Below are 14,611 nucleotides of genomic sequence, written 5' to 3'. Positions count from 1 at the left end.
AAAAAGCTACATTATGGCAAGCTGGGGCTGAAGATTTTCATCATGTCAGGAACCATATTGTTCAGATTTTGACCTGTGCAACTGGATTACATATCTGCAAAATGATATTTGGAGAGTCTTTCATACATCCCAGAACAAAACAACCCATCAGACAAGCTGCTGAGACACAGCATCAGGCAAAGGGAGAAGCTCTGGAGAACTGACCTCGTCGTGGTCGATGTCACAGTCACCAGTAATGACAATACGTTTCTCAATCCTCGTCTCCGACAGGCCGCCCTTTAACGTCTGTAACGAAATGTACAACAACAATACGTTGACACTTACTATTGCAATTATTACAATTATCATTATTACAAGCTGGGCCCACCCGCGTGCTGGTACAAAGTGCAAATACTGCAGTAGTTGCAATGGAAATGTAATTTCAAATATATTTCTTTTTGCACATACTTCATACATCAATGTACAAAGAAGATGTGTGTGTATGTCTGTGTGTGTTTGTCTGTGTGGGCATCTGTACCTTGGTAATATGTGTGGTTGTGGTTGTACACAGAGATTCAGAGGTGATTGTCTGAGCAGTCATCAACACTCCAGGCTCGCCATCACCATTACCATCCAACTGATGGCAGAAGAGACAAAGAGACATTAGCTGTACATTACGACGAGAATATCTGGGCGTTTGATGCTATAAATAAACTCGTTTGTCACAACATAGTTCTTCTAAAAACATGGTTTCCCCTGAGGAAGAAGGATAAGTAGGACACAAGTACAACACGAATGCTGACACACGTGAAGACAAGATAAACAGAGGCTCCCTGTGTTTCTTAAGTGTGCACCTGTGCAGCTTCGTAAGTGATGGTCTTGGTTTCCGTATGTACGATGGGCACTTCTTTTGTAGCTATCTCAGTTTTCTGGGCTGCAAACGTGTCTGATATAGTCACCATTTCTGTCTTTACCACAGGTGGCTGGGGAGGGAGGAGAGAGAGAAGTGAGGGGGGAGGAAAGAGGGATGACACATTAAAACTGAGACAGTTAGGGGAGACATAAAGAAATCAAGTTGGTGTCAGTGCCCTGGCTTTGGATATTCACTTCCAAGTCAATTAGTTTATAGTTTTATATTTGTTGTTTTTTTAATACTTGTTTTACATAGCTGTTTGGTTTAACTATCAGAAGAAATGTAAATGTGTGCTTAATTATCAAATGAACTGCAGATTCAAATTACATTAGACTGCGTTGTATTGAAAGGGAAGTGATTCAGTTGTTGCATACACACAGTACTTGCAGATGCATAAACAGTTTTTGCAGCGAAATTGATGTAAAAAAAACAAAACAGAACAAACAAACAAAAAAAACCAATATCTGACAAACTCATGCGAGACAACAGCCAACGCAAAACATGATGAACTACTTTCAGCAGTGAACAAGCAACAGCTACAAGGCGGCACAGCTATAAAAATATCTTTGGTGTCAACATGCAACTCGAAGTACGACACAACACGAGCCAATAAAACGAGCGATGCACAAATGACTGACGACGGCGAACAAGGCGGCAATTGATATGTAAACAGCATGCAAAGATGACATTCAGATGAGAGGGAGGCATTCGCAAAGTGGTTGGCAATGATGAGTTCCATAATACCGTTACCATGGCGACCATGATGAGCCAATTAAACGCCAACAGAGAAATAGGAGCATCACTGCCAAAACACACTGTGGACATGCAAACACACACATGCACACACAAACCAGACGTGAAATACAGCATGCAGACAAATAAAGCAAACACACACCTCAAAGCATCATGCATTTCCCACTTAGGCCCCATTTACTTCACAACACTACAATTAAGAGTACTACACAGCAACACACCACAATGTATGGGGCAGGAGCGAATTACGGCAAGTTGATAATGGTGTGAAGTATGGTGATGGTAGATAACACAGGAATTAACATAAATAAATATGGCGAAAATCAAAATAAAGACTGAAATTAATTATGTGGGGGGTGGTAACACTGGTGGTAAATTGTATCCTTAAAGCACTCTTTAAGGGAGTTTTAACTGCACCTCTGACAAGGTTTAAGGCTTGACTGCGTTTCCAGGGGACAAACATGAGTGTGAGGATGTACATGGGGCTTAAATATTCACGCAAGCAGGAAGGAAACCGGCACTCAGGTAAGCAGGAAGGAAAAAAAGTGGGTGTTTCTACAGCTGGTGGGAGGGATCGAAGCCCAGGGAAGCTCCGCAGTCAGCTCAATGAAGACTTTACCTCAGAGCAACAAATAACCTGCGGCCGCGGTTCTGCTTCAGCCTCCCCGTTCATTTTAGGCTCCTCCTCTTCCTCTGCAGGGATGGCCACCTCAGACACGCTTTGCTCAGGCAGGGTGAGACCATTAGGACTTTCTTCAGGGGTCATCATGGGATCATCTGTGCTTTCCTCCATCTCCCTCGCACTTTCTTTCTCCTCCTCTGCTTTCTTCTCTTCCACTGCGTCTTCTTTCCTGGACTCCTCTCCCACTTGGATGGTTGTCTCTGCAGCTTGGCTGACTTGGGCTGGAAGGGAGGGAGCGTCTGGAGCTGACGTGTCCTGCTCCGCCGTCTTATCCTCTTCTTTCCTCTCCTGCTCTTCCTCCTCTTCCTTCTCTTCCAGTATTTGTGGGTGAGAGATGGATACAGAGACATTTGGGTGGTACTCCGCTTCTTCTTCACTCTCGCTCTCGGATGAAAGACTCTCCTGCTTTGCCGTTTTTGCTTCCTGCGATACAGGTACTTCCTCCACTACTTTCACTTCCTGCTCATTTGTTTCCAGCTCTGCAGGGGAGCTGACTGTAACTGTGATAAGTCCAGGTTTGGGTGCTTTGGAAACCTCTTGGACGACAACCGTTTCTTCAATTTCAACTTCGGTTGTCTATACACACACACGCACACATACACATGCACGCATGTACACACAGTGCACAGGCACACACGATGTGGAGCACACACATACACAACAAACGCATGGGGACAAAAAAAAAACATAATATGATCATTGAACATAAATTTTAAAAAAAAATCAAACTACCTTAAATTAAAATAAATTCATATAAAACAAAAATCAGGAATAAAAAGAAGGTGAAGATGTTCAACTGTGGACAAAGAGGCACAAAGATGTAAGAAAGTGAATGAAACAACTAGTAAGACAAACAAATGAACAGTCAAAGAATGGATGGCTGTGAAGAACAGGTAAATTTAAGCTGGAGGTGTGAAGGAAAAGGCGAATGAAAAGCGTCATGAATGGAAGATCTGGATGGATTAACAGAGGGAAGTTAGGACCACCTTTGCAGATTCTTTGGTATCAGAGACAGTGTTATCAGCAGCAGCTGCTTCCCCTTGGGGCTCACTCATCTGTGTGACAGAGAAGTTACCATGACAATCATTAATCACACACAAGCAGTGACATCATCAAAGTTAGCACATGACGACACCATAACGATATTGTGAAGCTTGTTACCACGACACAGGGGAAAGGGTTAAATTTGCTGTTCGTTTACTCCCTCTCTCTGACTCTCCATCTGTCTACTTTCCTCTCTGTCCCTGGTGGACATGCACAATCATTTGCATACAGTGCATACAGAGCAGCAGGCAGTAACTGAGATAGGATGAAAGGGTTAAAAGAAGAAAAGAAATTGAAAAAGAACAATGGGAGACAGATTAAAGAGAAAAAAAGCTTATCTTTAGCAAAATAAAAAGACAAAAGAAACATAGTACTGAGATCAGCAGTTTCTTTGAGGTGTTGACCTTTAGAAAACGGTATGCCATGTTCATGAATTTAGTCCTAAGTCCAAAGTCAAAAGCTTAAGTAAAAAAGTCAAAACAATATGGCTTTCCATGGTCTTTCTGGACCGTGATGCAAACTGCTGCTTCAATACTTGCTGCTTTTGAGTTATGTTTTCCTAAAGGAGCTGCTAAACAGCAGATTGTTGCTTGCACTTGCATTCAAATACACACACATAAAATAAACAGAAGACGTCTGAACATCCACGGCATTCCCAGCTGTTAGTAGTCTTAGATTAAATTTACCACCATTCAGGATGAATGGCCCTGATGCAAAACAAGGATTATGACCATTTATCCAGCATCCATGGCAAGCAATACGGACAGCTCACATCGTTTCAGGGTAGTGTGTGAACACATCAGGCAAGCATCTTTAAGTAACTGAGGCATTACGGGATGTCATTTTACTTCCAAGGTGACTGACTTATATGCACAAACTTCCTATATTCTGTCAGTGCAGCAATGACTATAAAATAGATTTGAAAGTGAACTGAATTTCAAATGTCCAGTAGTGGCAGCAGCACCTCAGTGTCAGAGAATGTAGCAGCTGGGACAATAAGATGCCCATGCGGTGCAGGAGGACTGCAGACGGGAGTGGAAGCAGATGAGTATGTGGTTATAACAGCATCTAGTGTTGGCTCAGGAATACTGCGGGCAGACGCAGCGGCCAAACAAAAGCCAGTGCCACAGTTTCTACTGAAAAGTACAGAGGCTATCTCCTCTTCAAGGCTCTACAGCAACACAAAGACAGACAGAACACAAAACTGAGAAGATAGCAAGAAAAGTTGGGAACATAGAAGACAGGGGAAAAGAAATCCCCCTAAGCACAAACACAGTGTTAAAATAAGACATTAAAAAAACACAGCCATGCTTTCCATGTCCACCTCTGCATATCATATGATATGATAACCAGAGCAGTATAAAACGGAGTTGTTTTGGAGAACAAAAAACAGCACCATAGACTGAATAAAACCCTTCTGCTGCAGGAAAACATGCATGATGTAAAAGCTGATGTGAGTCCAGCTGAAAAGTGATAAAGAATTGGAGCAGAGCAATGGAGGCATTAAGGTCATGTTTGTAGGAAGATTTCCCACAGAAGAAAGAAAACTCCCATGCAGTTCATCAGGTGATGAGTGAGCTGCAAACACAACACGTCATGGAAATCCCACCATGGCAAAAGCATCACACGAAAATGACCACTTAAACAGAAGAAAGGAGCTTGAGTTTTAAACCAGGTGCGCACACACACACACAAGATGACGGGTGTACTTCCGGCTCCCCAAAACAAAGTTGTTGCTTCTTTGCAGCAAATTGTGTAAAACAGTTAGAAAGCACTACAATTATCTGCAAAGAAGGCGTTTCACCCGACCAGCATTTGTAAGTAAAACAACCAGGATTTCAGGCTTCTTTTCTCAAGATCCACAGAAACATCCAGACAGACGTACCACTTGCTGCTGTTGAATACGTATCGTAGCGGGAGAGGAGGTGAGACGTTTCTCCCATTGGTTGGGCTGAGGAGGAGAGGGAGGTGGCGCCTCCATAAAGGAGCGTTTGAGCTGGCTAATGCTAGCTTGGTGTTTCAGAACCTCTTCTTGGGTCTTATCATGGTCCTAATGAGGGAGTGGAGGGGAGAGGAGGGGAGGGGAAGGTAAGATGGGGTAAAGGGGCCAGGGTTGGAGAGTAAATATGGACAAGATAAGTATGGATAAATAAAGGATAATGGGTGGTAGGGGAAAGAGGGGTGAGGTAAAAAGGTGGGAATGTGAAGGGCAAGAGCATGAGAACACAGGTATATGAAGGGAGATGATGAAGAGAGGAAGAGGAGAATGAGAGGAAAGAAAAGAGAATAGATAGAAAGGAAGAAAAAACAAAAGGTTCATAACAAAGGGATGATTGAAGGGTAAGCAGAGATAAGAAGAATGAGGAAAAGAGGAGGGAGGGTTGGGAAGGAGAGAGGGAAGAAAAAAAGAGGACAGATAAAAGGGGTGTAAGGGAGGGGAAAAAGTTCGGTTCAACAGGTCACAGGAACTTTGGATGTCAATTAGGAGGAAGACAAGATGGACGCCATGCCTCACTGGAGCCTCGTTTAAAGGGTCTGCTATTTGTCTTATCTTCTGTATTTTGGTCAAGTACAAATGTGAAAAAATTTGTGTGTTTTAAAGCAGGCTCCAGTGAAATATGGCCTCACCATCTTGCTGAGGAGTTTTGTTTCTTAATCCAGCCCAGAAACAGCACTGCAGACGGCACAACATGGGGCTGATAGTGGTGACCACGCATTCTCCCACCTTCACTGCATCCTCACGTCACGTCTTGGTTCATTTTTTGTTAGTATGTTTGCTTTACTTTTTCATCCTACACTTTTGTCCATTTCTTTAGATCCCTACCTTTTTCTTTCTCTGACATTTTATCAGGCTGTCATTCTATTTCCTTTCCATCCATCCATCTTCCCTTCACTCTAAACACTGTTACCAGTACTGTAGTGCTACAGATTAGCGGCTGGCAACGTGTCACTATCAGTCCCATGTTGGATAAAAAAAACACATGTTGTTGTTTTTAGTACGTTATCAAACCATCACTCGACGCTGGCAGCCAATCGCCAGGAAACAGGAAGAAAGCTCCTTGTGTGAGTTAGAGAGGCGGGATTAGTCGGGTTAGACGCAGCCGCCTGGCTATAATCAAACTCTTGGATCAGAAACGTAACAACGTAAAATACAGATCATAAAACAGCAGTCAACATGCACAGAGCATGCATAAAAGTCACGTTCACACACTGCTGACCCTATTCACAAAGCAGCCATTGTGAACACTCAGACTGGGAAATCTGCTGGAGGATAAAGTCTCTACTGTGCTGTTGTGATACACATCAAATACTGTAAATATTTTACATTTCATAGACTCAATACTGAAAACATCTTGGTCCCCGTTTGGTACACTGAGTGTATCAGTATGCGGAATGTTCAGAGAATAACATCCAGCTAACATTGTACATCTGATCCAAGTTGTGTTGTCAAGTTGTGGTTGCAGTTCCTTGTACGGCTGCTGATCTAATAACTGTTGAGTATAACATCTATTTAACGTGTTTAAAGCTACATTCATCTTTAATTAATGGACACATGGGTGCTGTAAACCCACAATGAGCTAAATCACATGTTCACCACATCACAAGGCTTTGTTAAGCTGATAAGGCCGAAGTGTTCATAACCACAAGTGACCCATTTCAAATCACACTTTTGATTCATTGTTGATAAAGCAATACTCCATGTGTTCACTGGCTGCTTTGTGAACTGGGACAATCAGCACCAGAAACTAATCAATACCAAAACAACTTCAATCATAGCAGAATGACTAAGGATATAAATGAAAATTTCTGGAACTGATTACCGACTTGCTATACAAACATACACACACATAAACACACGCAGGCATGCACACAGAGCCTGAGAGTGCGAGAGGGCAGCAGTCTTGTACTGTACAGAGGAAGTTGCAGTTCTGATGGCGTCAGAGTACACAGAAACATGTAGTTCTTATTTTCAGCCATCAGACGACGCCAGTACCAACCTCCAACATTAAATTACTGTGCCTCACATAAATATTGTCCCCATGCACTCTCATTGGACTCTGTAAGGCAGACATACAGCAAAAAAATGACATGGAGAACACTAATTAAAAACAGAAATAAAAGTGAATGAATCTACGTTTTTTTAACTCTACAAAACAAAATCTGCAACAAAAAGAATAACCACCTATTGAAGTAAATGACAAATCAATAAATAAAAACATTCAAATAAAGACATGAGAGAGTGAATAAAAAGGCATGTGGTGGCACAGCCAACATATCTCAAACTGTGATGAAGTCTGGAAGATGGGTACAAGCACAAATTAAAAATATCTTGGCACTGCTCATGTGCTGATGGGAGCACTCGTACCCATGTTACCACATACACAAATCAAAGCATTCAAAACATCATAACCCCAGCAGAGGCTTACAGAAACCAACAAGCCCAAATGTGGCTTAAGCAAAACCCAGAAATAATGATGAACCACAGATATGACCCAGAAACTGTAAACCACAGCAGAGCAATCGAAAGTGATGAGTTTGGGTGAAAGTGCCCATTCAGGATCAGTTTTTACACTCAGAGACAATCTGAAAAACAACGGGTATGATCAGAAACATTAATAAATATCATCAGTTGTCAATGCAAATATTTTTTGTTTGTACAAAATCCAGATTGAGTCGTTAGTAGCTGAGAAATTCAAAAACTGACTCGTCATGCTAGGGCAACTTCACCCCGGAAGAGTGAACCAAACCAAGATACCAGCCAGTGTGGAGAGAGCAAACAACTCACAGACCAATCACACAATCACATAACCAAAGACAGCGTGTGAACCTGAGACGGGGCAGGGTCACTGGCTCCCAGCGACTGTTGATGTGGTAAAGTAAGGGAGAAAGTAAGGACATGTTAGGTTTATTGTACCACAAAACCATTTCCATTCAATGACCAAAACCAGCCTAATGCTTGCTCTTGGCAAAGTAATATATTTTTCTCTTTCTACATTATTCCCCTAAGAATTTTCAAAACATGCTGGGTACAGACAGGCCCTACAGACCTGGGTGGGCGTTGTTTCCACATCACTGGGGCTTAAGTCCGCCTCCGTAAGCTTCAGTATCTTAATCATGGCGATGGAAGTCATGACAAAATGAAGAGGGTGGGGGCACGAAGAAAGAAAAATGTGAAATGGATGATGGGAAAAGCTGGTTTGTTTCCCGGCCAATCGTCGTGCTGGGAAGTACTGCTGCTCCTGTGACCTCTGACCCGACCCACAGGAGCAGTAACATGAAAGGAGTCTGAGATAGTGATTGATGGGAGACAGCAGGTGCTACTGACTGCTCTCGTTCTCTTTCATAAAGAAGACTGACAGTCTGTGTCACAGCATATTTTCTGTCATCCTATGCACACACATCAGCTGACGAGTCTACAGCACTCTGTTTACGGGGTGTCAGACTCACTATATCTACAGCAGTTAATTACATTTCCCCTGGAGGACACAAATGTTAATTTTCAATCCATTAGGAAGATTATGAAACTGTTGCGGTAGTTATTCTAGTTATTCTAAATATGAGCAAAACACGCCTGCACGCCAGCAGAACATTCAACCGAGACAACACCAAATGGCCACTGCAAAATATGCCATTGCAGTCTGTCATAAAGTGAACAAGAAATAGGGGATTGAGTCCTGAGCCTCAGGGATCAGGGTAGGGAGATCTCTCATCATTCATTAGCAATTATATACAAACCAATACACTTTAAGTGCTATAGGGTTGAGGGTTTACTCCATCTATCCTGGGCATCTATCTGTATATACAGTTATAACATTTAATCTACAGTTAATCTCGCACTACTGCCCTTTCTCTGCACTACAAGGGCTAATTGCAGCAACTGATGTCTAGTCAAGTTAAGCTCTTGCCTATTGTTTTTTAAATATTTTATAGCAGATGTCAGTTCATTTGAAGAGTGTGACTTTAAGCTGCTGAAGCTTAAACATGGCGCAATTCTACACGGAAGATGCCTTTTGAGCATGACAGCTAATAATAACAATTTTAAAGATTTGATAAAACTCTCAAAATGTTACCCACTAAATGTTATTGTATTTTGCCATAGTGCTGTAAGTTAAATCCTATAAATCTCTATATTTACCCTCTATATTTCTCTATATAATAATATAATAATATTTTCTCTATGTTAACATTGTCTATCCTTTATCAACTCTGAATATTACTAATTTCTTTAATCTTACTTCTTTTTTTCTCTTATTATAAACAGTGGGGTAGGCAGGGGGCAGGGATGGTAAGAAAAAAGGAAATATTAGGTAAAGGAGGTGGTGGTGGCAGGAGTGAATGTACAGGCACATAGTTTGCACATTCAAAAACAGAAGAGGTCAAAAGAAGAGAGGAGTGGAACAGGCTTTTGAGGGTGTGCCGTGTGAATTCATGCAGCAGGATCACACATCTCTTGCATCCAGGTAGCACCCGTGTGAGCGTGGTGTCTGATGCGTGGAGGTGTGTGTGTCGGTGTGAGAGGAGAAGCCTGCTTGTCAAAAGCAGAGCTTAACTGATCCTCAGAGTGATCATTCTGGGTTCCAGCAGCAAATATCGGCAAAACTGCCAACTTCCGCTGACTGGAGACTACGTTCTCTAGGTAACACAAGGTCAGGCCAAGGGGTGTGGCTAAAATCAGGGCTAACACCAAAGACTGGCTCGCTGTCAGCATCACAAGCAACAGGAAGGCAACTAAGAGGCAGGGGAGGAACAGAGGGGAAGGATTCAGCAGGTAACGATGTATAGATGGGGCTAGCTTAGAGCAAGAGAAGGAGGAGAGACTCAGGGGAGAGGAGGAAGGTGGGACACAAAATAAATGAGAGGGCAGAGAAGAGAGAGAGGGGAGAGAAGTAAAGGAGGAGACGATAGGAGCACAGGTCAGAGAGGAAATGGAGGACCAATGTAGTCCAGCTGGGTGCCAGACAACAGCAGGAGCCAAACTAATACCTTTAGTAGGCAGATAACTAGTAAGAAATGCCCTAAAATGAGTCAAATTTAATGCCAAATTGTTAAGAATTTGATGGAATTTGGGTGTAGTCATACCGGAAACAATTAATTTGTGGGCTCTGACAGTGAAAATGTTGAATTTCCCTGCTGCCTTGGAAGTGACTTTAGACACAGCGGGAGTGAAAAAGCTCAGTTTCTTTGTGAATCCTGACAACAGCTTTGTGGGCAGACATCTGTTCCCATTCTGCCCCAAAAGGGAGAGAAAACACAGGATGAGAGAAACACATTTAACCACACCCCCGAGAGAGAACCAGCTCCACCAATTTGGTACTCCAGCTGTCACTCTGGTTTCAACCTGGCAGCCCTCCTCAACACCCAAAAGCTCTGGACTGTGTGTTTGGGAGCTCATGACTGGGCAATAGGCCACCACGGTTTGTGTGAGGCATTCAAGATCGGCAATCTGCTGATCAGAGAAAGGAGAGGACGTGTTTGAGGGAGGGGTCCACGGTGTGTGTGAGGCGGCGGTGTCGTCGATAAGGTCATCGTCTTCGGAAATGTCCGACAGGCCGCGGTCGAGCTCGGAGAAAGAGTCGAGTGAAGGGGGGTTGGAGGACAGCGAGGATGATGAGGAGAAGGAGAGAGGAAACATGAAGATTGACTGATGGAAGTGTATTGTAGGAGCAAACACAGACACAGAGAAAGGATGAGATAAAGGAAGGAAACAGAAAGACAGAGAATGAGAGACAGAGTGGGTGGGAAAAGAGAGACACGTGCACTCACATCCGCAAAGTGTAGGAGCAAGCAGTGAAGAAATAAGTTAGACAGAACAACCAAACCAACCAATGCATTGTGCATTAAAAAATATCATTTCATTTTTATGAAATGATGACAAACATGTGAGCATGCAAAAGGTGAGTGATAAAAGCAAAAATAAAAGGGGCAGAACAAGTGAAGGAAAAAAGAGAGAGGGAAAGAGACATAATATTAGTCAGTGAACAGCACACCAAAAAAAGGTTAAAAGTGAACACAGCAGGGTTGTGCAGAGTACAGTTGTGAGAAACAGTGTCAACAGGGTGCCACCAGTCAACGAAGGCTAACACAGAGTGCTGGGGTGGGAGCGAGGAGGAGAAAAGGCAAAGTGAGGAGGGGGGAGTAGGAGCAGGAGGCATGCATAGAGTAATACTTCTATACACTCAGGCCACTGACTGCCTCAGGCCACAGTCCCACCAGTGGACAGATCATTTCCATGGTGCAGGACACTCCGGGGGGGGGGGGGGGGGGGGGGGGGGTCATGCTAGAACATGTCAAATCATGTACACCTGCTAGGCTGCCTGTAACAGCTGTTCTAAAGCCTATGTGCAAATGTTCAAATCCACCATAAACCATTAAACAGACGATCATATCTGTCAGGTAAGCATCAAAAGAAGACGTCTAGTTGCTCTCTCTCACTCACACACCAATTCACAGCTTCAAGGAGCAAAAGCGTGGCTGCCTCCTGATCCTAGAAGAGTTAATGTTAAGTATCTAAACATCCTATGAAAACAGAAATAACACGAGCATGGGACTCTCATCATCTACTATCTATTGAGACCTATAAGAAACTCTAACCTATAAGAAATGTAACCCCCACACCACCACCCAAAAACCCTGGCACTGCAGTATGCATGGTCCCACAGTAGTCTAAACAGCTATGATTCTGTTATTTCATCCTGATGTTTAAATGTTTCAGACAGCTACTTGAATTTTGGGGCGTAGATAGCAGTGAAAATCGCTCCTGACAAAGTTACATTTCACTCACATTGCCAATTTTGTTGCCACACAAATTGAAGCTACAACCCACTGTGTTCGTCCTCACACGTGTACAGCTTCAGATATACAGTTCAGATGATGCTCTGAGAGTAGCCCACAGGAATACTGCTGCATGGTTCTTTATGTGTTTACCACATGTTATGTTAGCACACCAAACCAGGAAAAATGCATTTTCAATTGTTACAGTGAATAAAATGTTGACTTCTACACATAGTAAGGACACGGATGCAAAATTTAAGCTACGAAGAAGCTAAACATGAGGAGGAGCCAAGAAATGTCACAGCTAGAAACATTTTTCTATCATCAAATTCGCAGGGAACATGCAATTGATGATATAGTGACAACAAATACACAAAAAGATTTGATTTTTAAGATCCCTTTTTTTGGTCTTGTTTTTCTGTCTCTTTCCACAAATGCACATTGATGACACTTGATGAAAACATGACAGACACACACCTTAGAGTCAGCGTGGAGGTCACGTCCGTTCTCAGCTGTGTCCCTGCCGACCTCAGTTACGCTGATCACTGGTGCTAAGGAAAGAGAAACACAGACATAAAAAAAATAAACAAATAAAAAATAAACAGAACTTTTCTATTATATATGCACAATACAAACTGATTCTTTTGTCTGATTCTTCTTGACAACTTCCCCTGTATGTACTCTTTCAATTCATAGTGACTGGTCTGTTTTTTCTTCAGGAACATAAAATACTTTCTACACATTAAGGTCAGAGTTCGTGAGTGCAAACTGATTCATTTTCTCTTTTGATTAATTTGCAGTTACTATAACTTGCATTTTCAGCAGGGCATAAATGCTGCAGATGTTCTTGTCAGTTCAACTTTTCCATAATGTGTTTAAGGTATACAGTAGTACCGTAGAAACTAATTTGAGGCATGAGGCAGTGTCATCAGGATGTTGCCTTGCAGTGGAACAATGCGTCCAGCAGGGGGCAATGTAAGACAGTGTAACGACCTGACGAATACTGTGACACATAAGTGCACAGCTGCATGAAGTGGGATCTCTACACCACATCCGGAAAACCATAACGTACTGTACTGCGTACTGTTTTCTAAAGACAATAAAATACCTATCTTGTGTCAAAAAGGCTCATTGGTTGTGTAGAAATTATGAAGAAATTAGTCCAAACTGAATTATATAACGCGATCGCTGCTCAGTTATTTCTGAATTTTGTCCTGCCAAAAAATGACAGAGTATGAAATTTCTAAACATTTTTCATTTTTCTTTCTGCCAGAACATGTGAGTGACATGAGAGTCACTGCACATAATGTGTCTACATGCTGCATTTCTTTCATTGTGAGGGATGTTTTTTCTATTAGACACACATAAGGCGTGTACACATCTTTCCATCTCTTTCTTTCTCCTTCTTCATCTCTCACTGTGTGACAGGAAACATATGCTGCAGCTATTTCCTGTATCTGGTCAGACATTAGGATCTGACATCCAAGCACAAACAGAAACACAGACACAGCCACATGTGAGCCCACCATCAGTGACATCACTTCCAACTGCCATCTCTCATCAGTCCTTCCACTCCTCTTTTTCATGTACATTTCATTAAATGTATTCATGTAATCATTAATGTTTAGAGAGAAGATGGAATGTCATCTTTTCTCTGTATCTTAAGATAACTGTGTGTGTGTGTGTGTGTGTGTGTGTGTGTGTGTGTGTGTTACCTCCATCCAGACTGCGGCTGATTCGTTTGGATGAGGTGCGTTCAAAGCTCGGTGCAGGTCGGTCTATGAGGGAGCTTGCCAAGCGGGTCTGGGCCTGAGTTCGCCCACTGTAACGGAACTTAGAGCCCAGAGTCAAGAAGCGGGCCTTGGTGGGAGGTTCTGGTGCATTTAACCTGTAGACGGGGGAGGAGGGGGGGCAGCACAGGGGGAAAACAGGAGAGAGGAAAATGAATTTGAAAACTATTTAGGGGGTGTGGGGAGGGGTGTTCTAGGCAACTGTTCTTTCTACAGGATATTAAAGCTTACTCTCTGTCTCACACAAACATACCAACATGCACATAACAAATGCAGCAATGAAGGACGCCTGGTTCATCTTGTGTGTGTATTTTGAGTGTGTATACACTGCTCCGAGCATCAGACTGGGCAAACAAGATACACTCTTTTGACTTATTATCTGGAAGGACATTCAGCCTTATGTTGAGCCTTATGAAAAACAAATTCCTTTATCGAATTTTAACCTAACAGGTTGCTTTGATTAGACTGAACTCCAGACTGGATAATCCCTAAAACTAGTGAGCATACCCAGGGCACGTTTGCTTCACAGTGTGTATTTAAGCATGTGTATTTCTACCTGAAGAAGCTGTGATTCTCCACACAGACTTTCCACAGCCTTTTAGCAGATCGATGATTCTGGAGCTTGAATCCCACCGTGCTCTCAAACTGCTCCGTCTATCAGAGAAACACAGAGACAAA

At 42.7% G+C, this 14,611-nt stretch overlaps 1 protein-coding gene across 12 annotated transcripts in view; it reads right to left on the bottom strand.

The window, feature by feature from the left end:
- The window catches only part of epb41l2 (erythrocyte membrane protein band 4.1 like 2), a 46,130-nt gene that overhangs the window by 4,780 nt on the left and 26,739 nt on the right, over positions 1-14,611 (bottom strand). For 2 of the 12 annotated variants that reach the window (XM_046373146.1, XM_046373145.1), the window contains 12 exons: positions 14,490-14,587; positions 13,859-14,031; positions 12,621-12,694; positions 8,420-8,479; positions 8,200-8,232; positions 5,257-5,421; positions 4,336-4,542; positions 3,314-3,382; positions 2,265-2,903; positions 834-962; positions 518-616; positions 205-285 (listed from right to left, as the gene is read on the bottom strand). In XM_046373146.1, the coding sequence (XP_046229102.1) occupies positions 205-285; positions 518-616; positions 834-962; positions 2,265-2,903; positions 3,314-3,382; positions 4,336-4,542; positions 5,257-5,421; positions 8,200-8,232; positions 8,420-8,479; positions 12,621-12,694; positions 13,859-14,031; positions 14,490-14,587 (1,827 nt within the window). The other 10 variants (XM_046373155.1, XM_046373148.1, XM_046373147.1 and 7 more) reach the window with 10 other exon arrangements.

Source organism: Scatophagus argus, chromosome 19 (assembly GCF_020382885.2).
Source record: "Scatophagus argus isolate fScaArg1 chromosome 19, fScaArg1.pri, whole genome shotgun sequence".
NCBI classification, from domain to species: Eukaryota; Metazoa; Chordata; class Actinopteri; family Scatophagidae; genus Scatophagus; species Scatophagus argus.
Note: the sequence above shows the minus strand (reverse complement) of the source record. Positions and strands in the feature narration are given on the sequence as shown.